General features: G+C 36.7%; 1 protein-coding gene across 1 annotated transcript in view; it reads left to right on the top strand.

Moving 5' to 3' along the window:
- PPFIBP2 (PPFIA binding protein 2) overlaps positions 1 to 20,201 on the top strand; it is an 89,428-nt gene that overhangs the window by 15,576 nt on the left and 53,651 nt on the right. Inside the window, exon 2 of the mRNA XM_074149202.1 lies at positions 1,085 to 1,299. Within this exon, the coding sequence (XP_074005303.1) occupies positions 1,085 to 1,299 (215 nt within the window). The remainder of the gene's footprint in view (positions 1 to 1,084; positions 1,300 to 20,201) is intronic.

Raw genomic sequence — 20,201 nt, 5'->3', positions numbered from 1 at the left:
GTGATACAGACTTCTAAGGAATACTGTACGCTATGTGGATTCAACATATGCCTGTAAATTATGTTACAAAATGAAAGGATTGAGAGGAGTACAATAAGAATGATCAAAAGCCTAAAAAAATCTCCCATGAAGTCAAATAAAAGGGGAAAATGTGATTGCTTATACCAAAGAAAACAGAAATGAAGATGTAACATGAGTACAATGTATTATGTACGAGGCAATGAATTGTAAACAAAAACTTTAAAAAGTAGAGCAAATAGGAGTTTTCCATCCGACTAGTCTTAAAGAAACAAAGGGATATTAAATAAAATGAATATCAGAAATTCGGGACTGAGAAATGTTAGCTCATTTTAGTGTGCATCTCATCGAAACACAGGGTATTAAGACAAAAAGATTCAGAGATACTAGAATTTCTATTATTTATAATCCTTCCATCAAGTGAGATCTGTTTGTTGCTGTGCGTGTTGTTCTTGAGAAAATAATTTTGGTGCTGGAGAGGTGGAAGGAGGGACATGTTGAAATTTAGAGAGCTTTTTGAAATTTAGAAAGCTGGCAAAGTTTCATCAGACATTTTTATTGCTAACTTCTGGGGTTTTGTTCTCTGTGGGAGGGCTTTTAACCTGCTCAAGGTCACATATTTTTCTCGTTCTGGTAACAGGATCTATTTCATCCAAGTTTCTTGTCAAAGGACTGCATCAATCTTTCTTGCATTGCTCAACACTGCTCTGTGTGGGGACTTATAACTATGTAGCTGAGAAGTTAGTGACATCTCATGGTAACCATGGGAAATTACAGGTGATTTTTGGTAACGTTTTGGCGTTTTTCATTTAACAGACATTGCAAATGTTTTCTAGGTCAAAAATCTTTTAAAATATGCTTATACGTACTTCTCACATTTCATTCTCCAGTATTTATTATTTATCTGGTGACTAACTCAAGTATTTCTAAGCCTGAAATACTGATACCTGCCAGTTAGCATCTGAAGTCCAAATATTGTAGTGTGTAGTACTTTGTCACTTACATATTTGTCACTTACAAAACAATTATTTAACATTATTTTCTCTCCTGAATTTACTTGTTTTAGGTACAAAGTCAGCTACAGAGTATGCTAATGGTGGTTATGATATTGTGTCACCTGCTCCATCAGTATACTTGGGCACATTTCAAATTTTGCATCTCCTGGAAGATCTAAAGATGGCATTGGAAATGCTAGAAGATCCTCAAGAGAAAGAAGCATTGCGAAATCAAATTCCGGGAGCCACAGCAGTGTGTCTACGGGAGTGGTTTGAAGAGAATCTGGTGAGTAGTTATTTAAAGCTTTTGCATTTTGTTTGCAAACAGCATTGGTTCAAGGATTTTGCTACTTCAGTTATTTTTATAATCACTGAAATCTGCATACTTAGGGAACTGCAGGGGATGGTAAGCAATCATAGAAAGCTGAATATATTACCACTTCATGGGCTGATTACTAAAGCTATGCAGATATAGGAGTAAAAGAACTTGATAAAAGATCTTATTTTGTGCTTTGTTATAGAAAAGAAGGTAGAAATTAACTACCAAAAAAGTTGCCTTTTCTGTGTTTTTTTGTTTGTTTGTTTTTGGTCCTTTGCTGAGGTAACAAACAGGTTTATAACTAGTTATAAAAAATTTCATTTTTAAACCACCAATTTGGAATATGGTGGCATTGTCTGTAGACGGGAGAAGTAGGAAAACATGGATGATTCTCCTCTCCTTTTCCTCACTGTATTTCCCTTACCTTACCTACCAGTATTATGAATCTCCAAAATATCTTGTAAACCAGGCAGTGGTGGTAAACACAGTAAAGCTATTTGTGAGACAGCTGGCATTTCCTATGTAATGATGAATTATCTGATAGTCACCAGTTGCAACAATTGGGGACCCACACCTCAGGTGTGCCTATGTGTACTCCTGGGGTGCTTTCCTACTAGTGCATGGGTTAGCAGACTGCAGAGACGTCCATGGGTACACACAAAAGCTAAAGCACCCACATGTCCATTAGATGTGGATGTGGATTAGGATGTCTGTTAGGAGACAGTAAAGCCATCTGAATGTGAGACATTCATATCGGAATGGGGAATAACTATTTGACTCTCTTGGAAAAGACTGAGGCTTACCAGGTGAGGAGCAGATCTTCAGACAGACCTTAAAAGAAGTGACCCATTGGATGTAAAGGAAGAGAAACATGAGGTCCTACCAGGACACTCTTCTTCACCAGGCCTGTGACTGCAAGAGAATGGTGGATTTCTAAAGAGTAATAGCTACCTATCACTTTCAATTTCAGAAAAGTTTTCTAGATGAATGAATCTTTTTCTGGCTTTGTCAGTGCATCTTACTTCTATATAATTGTGTCTGTAGCTTCTGGTTCAGTGTTTATCAGTCTGCTATAGCTGCCTTGTACCTATTGTAACCTAATGATGTTGGAAATGTAGCTGCTTTTGTTTGAACTTGCCAGCTGCTGATTTGTTGGCATTCTCCACAGAGCACAGGTCTATGGCAGGAAAGTCCTGTTTGAGACCGTATGAGAGAAAGGAATGAGAATTTGGTACCAGCTTTGAAAGCAAAAGGTTGGAGTCAATGCTTGATTGGATTTATGGTATTAGATTTTGAGTCCAGATCCTTGGGCCAGCTCTTACTGAATTCCTGCCTTAGCAGAAATTTTGATGCTTTTTCAAAGCTTTGCAATAGCTAAAAGATATCTTGAATGCATAAAAGACATAAATTTCAAGAGCTGTTCACAGTAAAGTTGAACCTGAACCACCAAGTTGAAAAGTTTGAATCTGGTGGTCTGGCTTTTGGCCCCTCTGTTGCACAAATATTAATTAAGCTACTATTTCACCTCTGCAAGGTAGGTAAAACTTGGTGTTTTGACTCCTCATATTAATCTCCATATGTATCTCTTCTTTTTCATGAGAAACCAGCCAAAACAGAAGCCACAGTTCCCTCTTAGAGTTGCAGTTTACTGATGTCCTAAAAGCCTTGTCTCGTGCATCAAGAGCAGTATTCATTTGATAAAACAGTTGGGCAGTCTGGATTCAGAACCAACGGGACAGGGAAATTGGTGGTATAGAGTATCTCTAGTGCAGTACGTTGAGATCACTTTTTAAAAAATATTTTGCACTGTTCTGTATTGAAAAATTCTGCACTTCTTTTAAGGACATGCATAGGGAGGGTAGTGCAGAGTTGCTGTGACTGTTATTAGAAAATAGGATTGTGGAGTTTAGCCTTTTGCTCAGCTTTGGTGCACAATGGCTTATTACTGATCAGTCAAGAAGATTCCATGATGATTATAGTTACTATTGCTGGTCTCACTAGAGTCCTACATTTCTTCAATTCCATAATACCAAACTATGGATTTTATCAGGCATGAAATATCACCAAGTTGTGTTTTGTGGTTTGGTGTGAGGTTTTGTTTTTTTTTTTTGTGGGGCTTTTTGCTTGTTTTTGTTTGGGGTTTGTGTGTTGTGGGTTTTTGTAAAACAATTTTAACTGTTTTGTTCTTTGGTCTGTCTGCTATATGTGTGAATACCAGCCATGCAGGAAAATTTGCATATGCCTAGGGTGTGAAAACTTTAGACATTGTGTTTCATACCTGATACTACCTTGCTTACTTTCTCTTTTTAAACCATCTGCATTATTCCTTCTTTATGGAACCATTGCTAGGGATTTGGTGTTTCAGTGATTTGATGGAGTTGCAATTTGTGCTGATCATCTACAGTCCCCTAAGGAAGAGGCACATCATTTGTGGAAAGGTTTCAAAAAGGCTTTTTTTTTTTTTTGCATTTCTGTGGTCTGGAATCTATAAACACATCAGGTTCTTGAGTTCACAGTATAACTGGGCACAGCAACTGTGTGTGACGAAACGGGAAAAAGGACTTCACTGAGAGGTTCAAATTAACAATTTATTTGGACTTCACTCACAGGTCCAATACGTCACTATTGCGAGTTCTATGTGTACAATGGCGATTACACTATTGCAATTTAAAATCAATTCACGGAATACACTATTGCAACCTACAAGTGATCCCGAAAAGTAACAACACAAACCACAAGCGCGCTAGATATTAATACCTTAAAAGAGTGCACAAATCACGATCTTAATAGCATGCCATATACCATACGTATGTTTCTTTATCACTTACCCCTTCTCTCAGGTAAGGTCGCTCAATCCCTGGGAAGTTACCCTGTACAGCGTCCTGGACAAGGGGGGGGACGAATCTCCTACAGGCCAGCTGTATCGTTGGAAGATTACCCCCATTTTCCTCCTCAAACCTTGCGGTTTATATTTCCTAATTCTGTGGGGGTGCAGGATTATGCCTGAGTGGATTACACTATCTGGGATGTTTACCTCTGGTGGTGCGATGGCCAAGTCTCTGTTGCCAATTTTGTGATGTCTAGCACTCAAAGTCATGGGACTAGTGGTGGGATGGGACTCAGGGCATTTTATTTGTTAAGGGAGTTAAGGCTCCATTCGGTTTCGGTTCTTATTGTGATGCAATCTTGAGACAACCCCGGGCTGAGCCGTTTTTGCAGCTCCCCCCAAGTTATCTCTGCATAGACAAGGCAAGGCGGAGATGAAGCTGAGTCGGATGACAACCCCCTGCATCTCACCTATTGTGCTCCGAAACCGGTTTGGCTGGGTGCTCCCATACACTGTGCTGCCACTGCTTTGAGACAGATTAAATACGTTTGACAAAGTTAGAATTTAGAAAGATTCTGATTATCATAGAATGAGGATTTAACAGTTGCTGTAACTGTGCACCTTTTGACAAAGCTAAAATGGAATAAAGTATCATTAATTATAGATGTTTAACTACTTAAGAACTGTATTAAAAATTTTTACTTGGAAGTAAGTATGTCTGGAGTGTTTTAGATGCTTTATGATTGTAAATTCTTTGGCCTTAAAAACAGAACAAAAAGACCTGGGGATTATCATGAAGAGTTCATATAAAACAATTTTGTGTATAGTTTCAATGCTTCTTGTTAAATATTTTAGTATTGCTAGTGACCACATGACATATCACTTCAAAGCAGGTAGTAATTTCAGCATTAAAAATTAACTGCTGCAGTAACAACTGGGTATGAAAGAATGTATTTAGGTACAGTTTCATTTCATAACTCTAAATGAACTTTTACACTGTTAATTCTTTTTTTAATTCTATACATCTTTATGGAACCCTTTTCTGAGTAAAGAGGAACTCTAGTGTTCTTACAGTGGTAATAAAATGATTTTAAGCATGAGCGAAAGCCTCATTCCCAGGATCGCAAAACATGATCTTCCTTCCAGTGGAACATGTATATTTAAAGAAAGCCACTTCACCATGTAGCCTTATACACTGACCCTTAAAATGCTGATTCTTGAAAATTCATTGATATTTTCTGGATTATGTTTTTTCTTGGAAGCCTAATTAGGAAGCCTAATTCTGAAAATCTTTCTAAATGTTCTAAAATTGAGGAAATGGGAAGGGAAGAAGAGCAGAAGAAATAGTAGAGGAATGTGTGGCAGAGGTAATTTGTTAAAATAACATTATTTGCCTTATGATATATGCTTTGTCTCATTTCATGCTCTGTGTTTTTGTAGTGATAAAACCAGAGTTTTTTACAGAAATAGGATAAATTTTTTAGAGTCTTGATTGCCATTTAGTCATGATTAACATTCAGAAGAGATTTTTTCGACTGTGTGATAAAATCAAGGAATTTTTTTTCCCAATGTCTTCACAGGGACTTGGATTAAAATAGTAAACCCCAGGTCAGAATTCTGACTTGGTGGAGTTTGTGAAGTTTTGAAATTACTTCAAAGTTAAGCATGTGTTAAAGTTCTCTTCTGAAACAAACACTGTTTCTTTATTTTACTTTTGTCCAAGAATCATTTTACAGAGTTATCTGTCCAGAAGAGAGGCAGAAAATCACCTCAATGCTGGGCACTTAAACATCCTTGAAAAAATGCTTTTATAAAGGTATCAATAGAATTTTTCAGCAACAGCTGAGCAGGAAGAGAATATATTCTGAGCAATGCCAGTTAAAGCCAGTATATTTATCTGCTGGTGGATTTGACTGTGGGACTCAACTGTTGAGAGCTATATATAGCTGAATCTTCCCATTGCCAAGTGGTATCAACACATGTTAAACTGAAAATGGACCAGCAGAGCCTGCTTGGAACAGTGTAGAAAAGCCGTCATTCTGTAAGCATTCATGTTTATTTTTGCCAACTTGAAACATTAGATGGATATGTTTTCTGAGCAGTAGTCTGAGTTGATAGTTGTATGACCCAGTCCTCTACTGTGTTCCAGCTCCTTTTCAATGAGTTGATGATGCAAGGAAACCCTGAACTGGATGATCTGGTCCTTTCAGAGTTCCCCAGGCATGTTAGAGCAATACACAGCACACAAAAAACAGCAGAGAAACGTCCTTCATACGTGCAGCTGTTTATGAATACTAGAGAGTACCTTGGAGATAGTGGAAAGGGGGTGCATGCAGCTCACATGGAATTTTTCTAAACCAGGTCTAACATTTTAATCTTCTGTGGTTGCTTTGTCTGGGAGTCAACCCTATCATCTCTGACTGTGACTTCTCACTGTAGTAGCTGTCAGCAGAGGTAGGAAAGTCTTCCGTGCATGAAGAACTAACAGAATCTTAAAAGAGCTTTGCAGTGAGTAGTGCTGATTTAGATCTCTTTCTTCAAATGACATGTTGAGATTAGGTTTTGGCATTTTCTTTCACCCTTGTAATGGTCAGTAATGCTTAACAGAGCCGCCTTTAAACTACGATGACCAGAAGTGATTAAACAGAATTGTGTCTTAGGCTTAGAGTACTCATGGAAGAAAGATGGTATTCCTGTTATAATAGCAGGGCTTGTATTTTTATATGTTAAGTTTTCCAAGATTTCAGATTGAGAGTTTAGTCCTTGGGGACAATCCTCCCTTATGTGGGCTATCTACACCTTGATACTGTCAGGGGAAATAAAGGACTACACTATAGGAAGCCATGATTGTATGCAGAAATTACATGTTAGCCTTCAAAAGGATTAATACGATTTATTCGCTTCCAGTTCTTTAAGACTCTTTCAGCTGTTGGCTTCAGTGCCTTCCTTTGCACTAAGTGACTAAATACCACATTAGTTCATCTTTCCTTTTATGTCTTATGTTATGCATGGTGTCCCTTTATCATTTCATATTATGATCTGTCACTAGAATTTCCAGCTGCATTGCTTTTCACTGATTTAAATATGATACACTGTATTCATTCAACAAACATTAATGTGTAAATCTAAGTGCTATGAAGTATCTGCTTTTTTAAGTTTAGCTAGAGAAAATATCAGAAAATGTTTTCCAAAAAGTAATTAACAGAGGGATTGGTAAGAGAGAATTATTTCATTAAACAATGGTGTTAACAGATAAGGTGTAAAGGTACCCGTCATGTAAAGAAACTGGGAGCAAAATTTTCTTTTTAAAGTTGCTGTATTGATTTGGAGGTGTTACTTGAATGCTAGAGGAAGGGCATGTTTGAAGTATTTCTCTATATAACTTTTATTCAGATTTCACAGAATTTAGGTTGACCCATCTCATTTGATAAATGTTATCAGTTGTGAAAAAAATAGCAATAATATAATTTACAACAAAATTATTTCATTCTCTTTTGGAATAGCACACTAATAATAGTGGTAAACAAATCTGTATTTAGTTAAAAATGCAACTAAATACATTTTCAGGTTTTGCGATCTTTCAAAAATGGAAACAAATTCTATTTACTTTAGACATAGTATACAACATGTTGGCCTACTACTCTTCTAAGTAGATAATCATGTGCTTTATTTTCCTGAAATAATTAAATGCATAAGAAGAAAATAATTGATATTTGTATATTCCTTACCAGAAATAAAGACTTGTAAAGGTTTATCTGCAGCTTTATCTGTTTCGGATTTTTTTACAATTTTCTCTATTCTGACATTTAAAAGAGAAAATCTCTTGTGTGCCATATTGAGGAGAGGCAAAAATGTTACCTGGTAATGTCATTGATGTATGTGCAAATATATGGTAAATATCATGTTTCAACTGTTTCATATACTGATTTACTATGTATTTAGTAATTTCAGCAGTGCTTTGAAACCTTTCAGACTGAAAACTAAACCTGAATTATTGTAATATGTTGTACGGTAGAATGTAAATATATTTATTTAAATATTTTCTTTACATATCAGTGTATTCTTTCTTGCCTATAGCAACTGGGGGCAAGTGTTCACAGTAATTTTGTTGTTCTGTTAAGTAGAAAACATTTTTTATTTTTTATGCAAGAACATAGTACATTTTCTTCTAAATAAGTTTCATGCAAAAAGTTCTAGCTCTTCTAGCACTTGGGCTGGAAAAAGTATTTCAACATATGGCAAGGAATGTTTGAAACTGCCAAGAATGTGCAAATGTCTGTGGATGAATTAATAAACAGTAACTTCATCTAAGTATTGGTAACACATTCTTTATGCAAGCCAAGGGAAGAGAGCTAGTTATTACTTGAGCAATAACCAGAAAGGAATAGCAGTGTTAGAGATACATGATACCATACAGCCTGCAGATGGGAATGACTCCAAAGATGTCAGCACCTGTTTGAAGTATTGCCTCCCCCCCTCCCCGAATATCCAGTAAGGGGGAGGGTTAACCATGCTGGCTTGGAACTAAGGGCCAACTAACTCTGATTATTTCTGCTGTACAGATTTTAGTCAAAGAATTAAGCTCTTTGGGTTGAGTGCATTTTATGCTGGGAAAGGGTTATTAGTTCTTGTATCTACATAACTATTTCTAGTCTGTTTCCCAGGATACTTTTTTTTTAATTATCAAAAGTAAAGCAAATGTGCTCTTATACAGAATGCAGTATTTTTTTTTCCTTTTGTTCCAAGAGTTTCATCTTTTTCTGTCACTTAAGCATTATCAGTTAGTCATGATTAAGACTCTAAGACAATTTACCTTGCTGGAGATGCTTCATTTAAATTTCTGAAGCCATTCCTCACCATGTAGAAAGGATATTTATTTTTTTTCCATTGCGCTTTGCACTAATGGCCGGAATTTCTTTGTACACAAGTATTCCTGTGCAGGCTTATTCTCATATTCTCTCTCTCTTTCTTCACTCTGAAGCTCTTGCATTTTTCTGCAACATAAGTATGACAAGTGTGTGAATTGGCATGCTGAGGAAATTTTTCCCTTTCAAAATCTGGTCATAATCGTTTTGTTTCCAAAGCAGCCCAAACACCGGGATGGGGAAAAGCACAGAGTAGTGGATGTAGGAAAAGTTGATACTAATTCTTGGGAATGAGCGAGTTTTTGTTGCATGTGCATACTCTGTGCACTCTGTGCATGTGCACTCTCCCAATGAGTCTGGGAAGACACATAGTTGGTCATTTCAGTTCTTTGCCTTAAAAGCCAAGTGTATGTTCTTTTAGTGTTTTCAGAAGATGATGGGTTTTGAAACCAAAATGATCTAAAAGTTCTTTCTGAAAAGAGAGGTGCTATGCTTCAGGGATGGAGGCTGAAGAACTTCTGCTCTGCTTCCTATTCCCTTGCCCTCTAACCTCCCAGGCAATGCAGTGCCAGTACAAGAACAATACTGACAGTTTACATTTGTGCTCCTCTGAAAGATCACCAAATACTGTATTTTAGCACAAATTTAACTGAATATGAAATAAAATTGCTAAAATAACAGTAATAAATGTAATTTTATAATGTTCATAGGGCCTCAGCTGGGTGGGAGAAAGAGGGACAGTGGTGGAAAAGCAAAGCAACTCTGTGATTTCTCAGCTCCAGTATTGGTAGGAGAAGAGTGATTACACCAGCCAGTCAGATTGCCCTTCCCTCCACAGCTAAATGGATTTGTGGATGTTTTCTTGCTTCCTCATAGGTCTGGAATGGAGGGAGGTGGGAAGTGTAACTGATTGTTTAAAGCATTCTGTTACTTTCCGTTTCAAAGCTGTTACAGCATGTCTGTTTACTATTTGAAAGAGGTTTAAAATATTGTTTGAAATATGTGACATTCTTACTAATAAAGTAATGGGTTGTTTAGCTGAGTGGTTTTTTATGGGTCATGTATCAGCGTATGTTCACATGGCTGGCACCTTTGGTGTTCTGCAAATGGAGTTTTTAGTTCTATCAACAGTGGCAGTAGCCGGCAGTTTTCTATGCAAGTCCACTATTGGCAAAGGAACCCTACTGGGTTTTCATGCAGCCTGTGAAGTATATAAACTTTGTTAATTTTAAACATTTTACTGCTCTACATTGCATTTATATTGCCATAATGTGTGTTTTCAGTTATTTTTGGAGACAGCAGTGGAGAAAACAAACAATTTGGAGGAAGGGAATAATAGCTAGATCATTCTTTCCGTGGAGTAACTCTGGAGGGTGGTGGTACCGCAGTGATAGTGGGGGATTTTTATTTGTATGTTTTTTAATTCTCCATTGAACTAGATGTTAGTGCTCAGTGTAGTGCTCAGAACGACATTCAAACATGGATTTTCTAGAAATAAGGAGAAAAAAAAATACGTTGGTAACCTGATGAAGCAATCCCCAGATTGCAACATGTTTTCCTTATTTTTCACACAGGCCAGAGAAACTAACCTGCTTTTCCAGTGAAACGGAAAAGTGTTCTAAGCAAATCTGGGGCAATTGATTTGCATTCAGTTGGTGTCTGAAACTTTTTCAGGACAAAGCTCAAGCAGGATGTAAAGTTCAGCATGCAGGTGACAGGCTAAAAGTGAACATGTGACTGTCTGGAATGTATGTTGTCAACATTCGTGGCTGATAAGATGCAGAAAATTCAGACACGTTTACCTTTTAATCAGGAAGAATGACTAACAGAATCAAGAGGCCTTTGCATGAAATCCAGGACAAATGACAAGGCAGAAATAAGGTACGTTTGTCATTTTAAATACTTTTAAAAGGAGAAATGGATACCCATCTAGCTGCAGATGCTACACTGAGGCACTAATAGCTGGCATAATATAGTTTTCATGTAGTTTTTTAAAATGAAAAACAAAACCATTAAGAGATGATGTGTAGTGGAATGTTTTAAGAGGTATGTTTCCTTCTTCCCTAAATAAGCCTGAAATGAGAGTCTTAAAACCTATGTTTTGAACTGGATTAAATGCAGAACTCGCGTCTCTGTAGTGGTGGTGCTATGGGATATGTAGTACTTTGAGATAAAATTTAATTTAGATAACTGGTTTTCTGGGGACAAAAATGCCTTGAGCCATAGGGAGTTCATGTTTTAATGTCAAGAGAACCCCTATTCAGTCTTGAGTTTGTCAGCCATGACAGAGGCTGTCACGCATAGAGAAGTGTACTAAGTGCATTTTAATTTTTATGATTTTTTTAAAAAAATAGACCATTGACTAAAGCTTTTGCCAGATAATGTGAGCTATTCAAGAAATAGCTGCTCTCATCAACTTTAAGATAGCATAAAATACTTATACAACTAGTGTAGAATAAATATATTCTATGTACAGAGCAATCCAAGCCCTCTTCAGATCTGTCTTGTGGCATGGTTCACTTCTGAAAACTGACACTCCTTTGATCTTGTCACGTTTACTGGTGATTTTAGGTATCCTAGCACCTTTAGAAAACTTGTAGCACTTTTTAAAAACCTTTCATATTTTTTGAGTGTTTGTCACATGACTTTAACAACAGGCAGTAAGTACATGAGGAAAGCTGGAAGGCTAGGTTTATATCCTTTCCTTTTACTTTGTGTCATGGAAGAATCTAAAAAGATGTCTGTCAAGTCAAAAGGATTAAGGATGGATGAAATTATATAAAGTCCCACATCCCTTCCAGAAACTCACGTATCTGTGACTTCCGCAGTTTGGAATGTGGGTAGATGGCTAAGTGAGGCAGGTCTTGAAAGAATTGCTTTTCAGGGCATTATACAGCTTCAGAATTTGAGTTCTTTGTATATATCATTAGTGTAATGGGTAACTTTGACACTGGCTCCTCCAAATTGCTGTCCTACTTCTTAAGTGCAGGAGCAAGTTTGGCTGTATAAACTGAAGAAAATGACGAGATAAGTAAATGTTCTGAGATCATTGCAAAAATCCCATTGGGGACAGCTGTGTTTTGGTCTTAATAGGCACTGCCCAAGTAGTTGTCCTTGTGTGCAGAACAATTAGTTGTCCAGTTTAAGGCCAAAGCCACTTTTAACTAGTGGAAGATACAGCATTGGAAACTGGAGTTTATTGGGAAAAAGTAGAACTTAATCATAACTACTGTGTGGAAGCACTAGAGGACACCGCAGTAACAAGCAACACTTTTAAACTTCACTTCTTGCCAGAGCATTGCTTTGCATATGCATTTATCTTGGTATTGCAAGTTTGAAAAGTTGCCATGCTATGAGACTTCAACTTCAGCAGGAGCAGACAAAAATCTTAGAAGGGTATCATCATCTTTTGTTAAGATGGAAAATTGCCTCTTCGGCAATAGCAATGTTTATGGGATAATTAACTTATCCACAAGATCGTCCTTGAATTCCTACTCTTTTATAATGTCTTTGAGAGGACAGGCAAGTAATTCAAAGAGTAGAGCTTATTTTTAGGTTTAGTCTGAGCCTGAAATAAACTGAGAAGGCTGAGTAGTGTTACGATAAACAGGGAGTAAAACAGAGACAGGAAATAGGGGGTCTTTGGTAATGAGTTCCAGCCACTCTTGAAACAGAAAGCCAGAGAAGGCATTACTTGAAAATAGTTTCTCAGTGACAGCTTAATAATTTTTAGCTTGTTATTCAACATTAAAAGGGAACAGTTTCTGTAGATTTATACTATTCTTGAAAGAAGTTTTTTTTAAAGATCATTTAGCAAGTTATATTTTTGAAGGTTTTAGAGTTACATTGTTCTCATTGCTAACTGATCTGCTGTTTTAAAAAACCAGATGTTTGGGGGAGAGTCTGAAGTTTATACAGTTGTGTGTTATATATACATCTGTGAGAAGCATTTGGGATAAGACAGAGGCAGAAGATTTAGCTTAAAATGTGACCACGCATTCAAGATTTTACAAGTTGAAGGTTGAAAGGGGGAAGAAGTCACAGCTCTATCCTGTAAAAAAAAGCTGTGCGCTTGCTTTGAAAAGTTTCTTTTAACCCTGGGAATGTGACTGCTGAGATGGGCCCAAAGCATGGATGGTGAGATTGATATTTACAAGCATTTCACGTGGCTAAAGAGGGTAAGTGATTTGCTGGGCTTTGTTTTCTCTTTGTAAAGGCACTTTAGCAAATCCTAGTTAGAATTCTCAGCTTTGTGACAGGAAACCTATTGAGTGCTTCAGACAAAATACTGTAAGTTTCTTCATGAGAAATGAATTAAAGACGTTTCTTCGTGTAGGAAGAAGAGGCTTAGGGAGGGGAGAGAATCAGCTGTCTTTGTCTTTAAAAATGAAACTCTAGGAACAAACTTTGAACAAATGGCAATAGATTCTAGCAAGTGCTCGTGCTTTCTTGAGACTGCAATACAATAAAGCAAACCCTTCATGGGAATGTATGGCAAAAAAGCAGAATATGTTGTTTACCATGTTGTGCTTTAAAATGAAAAATTATTTGCACTAGTTCTTCACTTAATCAATTCTACATTGGGGTAACTGTGTGAGACCTTTTAGGATGCCTTTGTTTTGGGTAAAAATGGACTTACTTTTTTCCTGTGCATGTTACTCTGATAAAATTATGTTTCTTAAAAAGACAGTGCTATTAAAATCCTAACTTTATAATGAACTCTCTGAACATGAATTAACTGCATGAGATTATTTTTATCTTCATATAAGAGAAAAAAAGTAGGTTTGTGCAGTTGTCTCGTCACCTTGGAAAAATCACTTTGTTTTTATTAGCTTTTATATTTTTTTAAGGTCTAAGTATTTATTTTTCAGTGTTTGAAAAATACATGAATGGGACGTGAATAGATCCTTCACAGCATACTGGGTTTTTTTAATTATAATATTAATTTGTGTGTCATGTAAGCAGCACATCTTCTTGTTATACTTCTAAGATCTATTTTAACCTCTGTGTACTTTCCTTGCAAATTCTATGCATGCCATTTATGTTAGTGCTTCTGTGTGGGATTGGATTAAAAACACACATTTAGACATATGCACATACACTCTATTTTTTTACTAACTATATAAACAAAATGTAGCTAAATACTTATGTGAAATGTGATTACAAACTTTAATTTGGGTAGTTTCTTGAATTAATACAAAATATTCATGATACTATGTCAGTCTTTAATAAAAGCTTGAGAATCTTGAAGTTTATTTACAAAATATTTACATCAGGTTCTGGAAACTTACGTTTCTTGAGTGTGGATGGGGAGGGGATTAAATAGAGAGTGGGATAGTGAAGGAGGAGAGATAACAGGAAGTGGTAGCTGGTAACATTATACTATTAGTTTAACCTGTGCTCTCTGCAGTTAAAGCTAAATAGCTCTTTAGTGTTTTTTGAGATCACATATTAATTTGTTATTTAAATGAGGTTTTGAATACAGTATGTCTGTCACCCCTGCTTCCTGGTTTAAATCTAGTTTCTAAAAAGATAGGTTTGCTAACAAAAGCCCAAGGTGTGCTGTTATCAGATTGTGTGGCATTCAGGATACGCTGAGGACAATAACAGTGAGAAAGGACTCAAGAAATAGCTTCAGTGAAGAAAGTCTCCCACTGAAATGCTCACAGACTTGCAGGGGTTAACACAGAGTGTCTTCAGAATGATTTTTCAAGATGTTCAGAAAGGATACTGTGTTCAAATGTAGCACAGGCTTTTACAGAAATTAATAGTGCTGTTGCTGTTGTTGCATGTAATTCCTTTTAGGTAGGGTTAAATACGGGGAACATCAAGACTGCTGCTTTTCCTTGCAAGCTCTATAAGGGGGTGAGCACAAGGGGGGGAAGGGAAGAGATGTGAAAATGATCTTGCATTGTTCCCAGGAGAACTTAAGCAGTCTGCTCCCAAATTCCTTTGACAAGTGATTAAAAGAAAAAAAAAAAAAAAAAAAGTTTGAAACAATCTAAGTTGCTTATTAAGTTCTCATGTTCAAGAATCCTAATGTCACATGTCTGGCACTGACTTTGATAGCATATAAAGATTTCGGGCCCTGCTGTTGCTCTTTGGCTGCTAATGAAAGTACGAGTACCCTCCAGAGTAACAAATGGCACTTCACAGAGAGTAACTGCAGCAGACTTCCATAAGCCCTTGGTGAAGTATGCCAAAGCTGGCTCCAATTTCATCATAAGCAGAAATCACTTCAGAGGCCAGGGTCGGTTTTGATGTTGCAGTGGTTGGCTAAGCTAGATTTGCGTGGTATCTGCGGCTTGGACTGGGTTAGGGCAGCAAACAAATACAAAAATCACGAGATTCAGGCAGGCAAAATGACAGATAAAACTGCTATTTTCAGACACTATTTTCAGATTCAGAATAGAGGTTCTGGTTTAAGCAGTAGTCTTGTAACATAAAGTGTATAGGAGCATCATGCAAGAGTAGCAGCGACAAATATTTGCATCAAATTGAAATAAGGTGTCCCCATACTTCAGCTCTTTACATTGGACTTTCTTGATGGTAAAATGAGTTCTGAAAAGTGCTGTGCCAAAAAATGGACAGAGTGGGCAGCAAAATGTAAGAGAAGATGGACAGAGCCAAAAAACAATTTAGCTTTGTCTTAGTTGTATGAGGCATAGTTAATGTGTTTTCCTTTGTTTACTGTTTTTCTCCATTTTACTTTTTTCTGCCTTTTACCAGTTATAATAATTATTAGTCTGCACTAGTATTTCTCACAAAAGAAATAGCTTTCTCTGATAATATCTTACCTGATATCAGAGAGACAAAACTCTGCAATGGGTACAGCCATACTGTACTTCATGGCATGTGATACTTTGATGGCAATTTAAGAACTGTCCTGGGTAGATTTTCTGGCTGAGAAGCTGAATGATACCAGACATAGGCACATATAATGCTGCATGAAAACAAGGCAGTACTAAGTTTATAACAATGCAGATATTCAAGGATACCTTGTTAGTAAGACACGAACCCCAGCTAAGGAGGTCACAGGAATTATGGAGGGAGGCATGTCTCTCAGCAGTCTGTTTCTAGAAAGATATGGAGGAGTTCTTGTGCATATATGGTGCACTTTTAACAGTCCAGCTAAGGCAGCAGCACAGTTCTCATAAAGTAGTTGGTGGGCAGTTTGTAGGAAGTGTTTTGCCGAACTGATGTTGGGTTCTTTTACAGGGCCTAAGCCTAAATCTGTCACTCTTAAAAGTTTCTGTTGCAAGCTAAGGAACCTGAGACACTCCCCCCTACCTGAAACTGAAAGTGTCTCATCTTTAGCAAACTTTCTTTGCTTTTCCCAAGGGATTTAGGTTAGAGGGTTCACGTACAATTTCATCTGTTGTCCCATTGCTTTATTCTTATCTTTCCATCTGGCCTTAATTTGTACACACCATTCCAAATAAAAATGGCACAACCCTCATTTTGGTACGTAGGCATATAGGTATAACCACAAATTATTAACCAGCATTACAAACATTAATGCTAATATTTACTACAAACAATATTATAGGCTCTCTAAGGACATTGTAAATTAACTGAGCTGTTTGAACTGTAGTGGATGGAATGAGCAAAATGGAAAATGGAAGGTCTCTTGTCTCTGGAAAACTTTGTACAGTGGTAAGAGGTTTTCTTTTGAAAGAGACATGCCGCTTTATAAAGTGGAAGGGTCTGATGGTTCTTGTAGCTTGCTTTAGACTTACCTTCTGAAGTGCATATGGCACAGAGGTGATGGCTGACCTGAAACAGGTGTTTCCTGTGCTTTGTTATTCCTGTGCTTTTCTTCCCTTTCTTCTGGATGCTAACCTCTACTAGCAAGAGGTGGAGCAATCAAACCCAAGCTATAGCCATTAAGCTTATGATATTGAGGGTGAATCTTATGACTTCTGTAAGGGTATCTTCCTTTAAGTAATATGACTGTCTGGAGGAGAAAACAGATGTTAATATTAGGAAAAACTATCCAGAAAATTATTAATATTTGGTCAAAATTCTTTTTATTTTAAGGACTACAGAAGTTTACCTAGCTCTGTAATTAATTAATTAATAAACTATGTATTTAATTTCATACTATAGGCTGTTAGCTTTTTCAAAGCAACTGCCACTTTCACTTAACCAACAAGGAACAATGGCAAATAGAAAATCCTGTTGTTGCTTTGTTAATTGCCTTCAGATGTAAGGCAAGAATTACAGATCCAGAAATCATGTTTCAGCCTTCTCCTCCTCCTCCTCAAGTACACCAAATGAATGTACATATATTCAGATGGGTGTGTATCTGAGGTAGAGCTAACATGCTGAGAGATTAAATTTGTATTAGATCCATAGTCAGGTGCCAAAATAAAAATGTTTACTGTGTAGGCTACTCACTCATCACTATACAATAGAAACTACTGTGACTAATAACATAAATTCTGCTGACTGAAAAAAAGTAACAGAGATGGAAAGTCCATACTCTTCTAAATATTATCAACTCCAAATAGGCTGGAAAAAGTCTACAAGGTACATTTTCTTGTATTGGAATATAATACTATGATCTCTGTGCTGCTAGTAGTTCGTGGGAGAACTGACTGGTTGAACTCTGCTGGCTATACTCCTTGTTTTCATCTTCTAAACTGCAACAAAAGACAATACATCAAGCATGTCTGTAATCTTCCCCATTAACGAAAGTATTATAGTTGCCACAGGCATCTTATTCAATTATCAGTGGACCTGAAGGTGATTCATGTGACTGAATAAGAAGAGAGAAAGGTTATGACATAATCTGTCTTCTAAAAGAGGCAAGTGACTTGTTGAAAAAGCTCACAAATCACCACTCTGACTGCCAGGTTTCTTCTCCCAGCTCCTCCCCCCTCCACATCCCAATATGAGATCCATGGTATTAGTGACAAATTTCTGTATAACAGCGTTTTGATCAACTTCATAAGTTGGTATTTTTATTTTAAAAATATCTGTGTAGGAGATTCTTTGAGCTGAAACTGAAACAGCACATGAGGAGAACATAAACTGGCCTGTATTCAATGTTATTATCTTGCACGTGTGCTTGCTTTAAGGGGCTTGCTTTTACAGCCCATCAAGATTCAGCTAGAAGTTCTGTTACAGAAGCTTCTGAAGAGAACATCTGTACAGAAGCACTATACAATGGTTGTCATTCTGTCTGACAATAACCTGCATTTTGAATTATTTCCTATCAAAATAACATGCAAGAAAACAAAACATTCTGTACTTACTGGGCTCTGAGAAGGCTGTTGCAAATTAATATAGCTGAGTCCACCAAACATTTCTTCCCTTTCTTGCCACACCCTTTTATATTTTTGCTGATTATCCCCATTTTAAATTAAAGCTGTTGAATCATAGTCTAAAGTCTGATTTTTTTGTCATATATTCTGGAGGAATATTTAAACCTTTTTCTTGGAAAAGGACTCTCTAATGTCTCACTAATAAAGGACTCACTAATAAGTGATAAAAGGACTCACTAATAAGGACTCACTAATAAAAAGACTCACTAATAAGTGATACTTAGTCAATTTTCCAGCAGCTACCAATATTATGTCTGAGTTAGAGAAAAGAGCATATTCCAGAGAAAGATTTGGAAACTAAAGATGAAGAATCTGAAGCAAGTGATAGAATGCCAAAGCCTCTTTTCTTTTTTTTTTTTTTTTTCTTTTTTTTCTTTTTTTTTTCTTTTTTTTTTCTTTTTTTTCTTTTTTTTTCTGTTTTTTCTTTTTTTTTCTGTTTTTTCTTTTTTTTTTCTTTTTTTTTTCTTTTTTTTTTTCTTTTTTTTTGTCCTAGAACCAGTAGAAACAATTGATTTGGAATTTTTTGAGGAAATATTTTATGTTAATATCTGATGCAATCTGATGGCTATTAAACTATTAAATTGTGTGTTATCATAAACTTTGTACATGTTGTATGCAATTTCTCACATTCTTTCATTACATGAAATATAATTAACGTATTTAGCTTATAATTTGTGGAGCCTAGGTACTAATTTTTGGTCTTTAAGGCTACATCTTTTGAAAAAACATCTTTGTGGAAAATCTTGGTGATTCAGCCTTTTGGTCATGTGGTTACACAAGTCTAGTGTTTATTTCTTGTGAGCTCTTACACCAACTTGAGTGGTTTTTAGTCTTAAAACTTCAGTGTTATAGGTCCTATATTCAGTTGCTGCTGATACATGTGATAGCTGACTATACTTGCTCAGTTTCCTCTCAGTACTGACTTTCACAACTGCAGAATGCACTCCAACCATCCACAGATGGCCTTGGTTCACATTACATCGTTTTATCTTGTCTTTATGCATGCCACAAAGCTTTCCCAAGTCTTAAACAACTGCTGTGTGTCAATCAGCCACTTTTATTTAGCAGGTAATTTTCTGTCTACTGGACTTTCCTTTGAGCACTCTCTGCCTGACCTATTGGCAGGGTTCGTTTTGGTTTTTTTCTTCCCCCTTTTCTGTTCACATGGGTGTGATTTAGTAGGTTTTGCATGGGTATTGAGTATTGGACTTCCAGCAGAAGATATTTCACAGTCACTCAGTGCAGCAGACGTCATCGGAGGCTATACATTTGGTAAATGTGAGTGTAGTAAGATATCTTATTTGTGATTTGATATTGAACTAAATTACTGATTATGCAAAATCTTGAACTCTGTTTTGCATTCTTGAGAGATTGGTTATATAAAAATATGTTGGCAGTAATTTAACTCACTGTGCCTGTAAGGCTGGGGGGGAGTGGTTACACAAGTGCTTACAGGTATATTTCTTAAATCTAACCTAGGAAAATAGCAAATGATGGCAGGCAGAAGGGTGCAAAATCTACTTGACTAGGCAGCCTTCATCACTAGGTTTTGTCATTAAGAGAATCTTTTCCTGCCTAGCAGTGTGCTGTTCTTCCCTGAATACTTGATGATCTAGGTGCAGGAAAGTCTCCCTAATGTTGTGTATGAGCCAGAGAGATTCTGGGGAAGGCCTGTCGGCTCTCCATTGAGAAAACTCATTTCATGGTATGTAATGGCATTTTAACCCTAATGGAAACATGGCCACCAAAGCTAAAGATTTTCTATTCTAAAGTACAGTGTAAGACTTTGCTCTCTAAGTGGAGTAACAACTCAGGCAGAATGGCTGGCAGCATGATTGAGGATGCATA

This window comes from Numenius arquata, chromosome 6 (assembly GCF_964106895.1).
Source record: "Numenius arquata chromosome 6, bNumArq3.hap1.1, whole genome shotgun sequence".
In the NCBI taxonomy this organism is placed as follows: domain Eukaryota; kingdom Metazoa; phylum Chordata; class Aves; order Charadriiformes; family Scolopacidae; genus Numenius; species Numenius arquata.
Note: the sequence above shows the minus strand (reverse complement) of the source record. Positions and strands in the feature narration are given on the sequence as shown.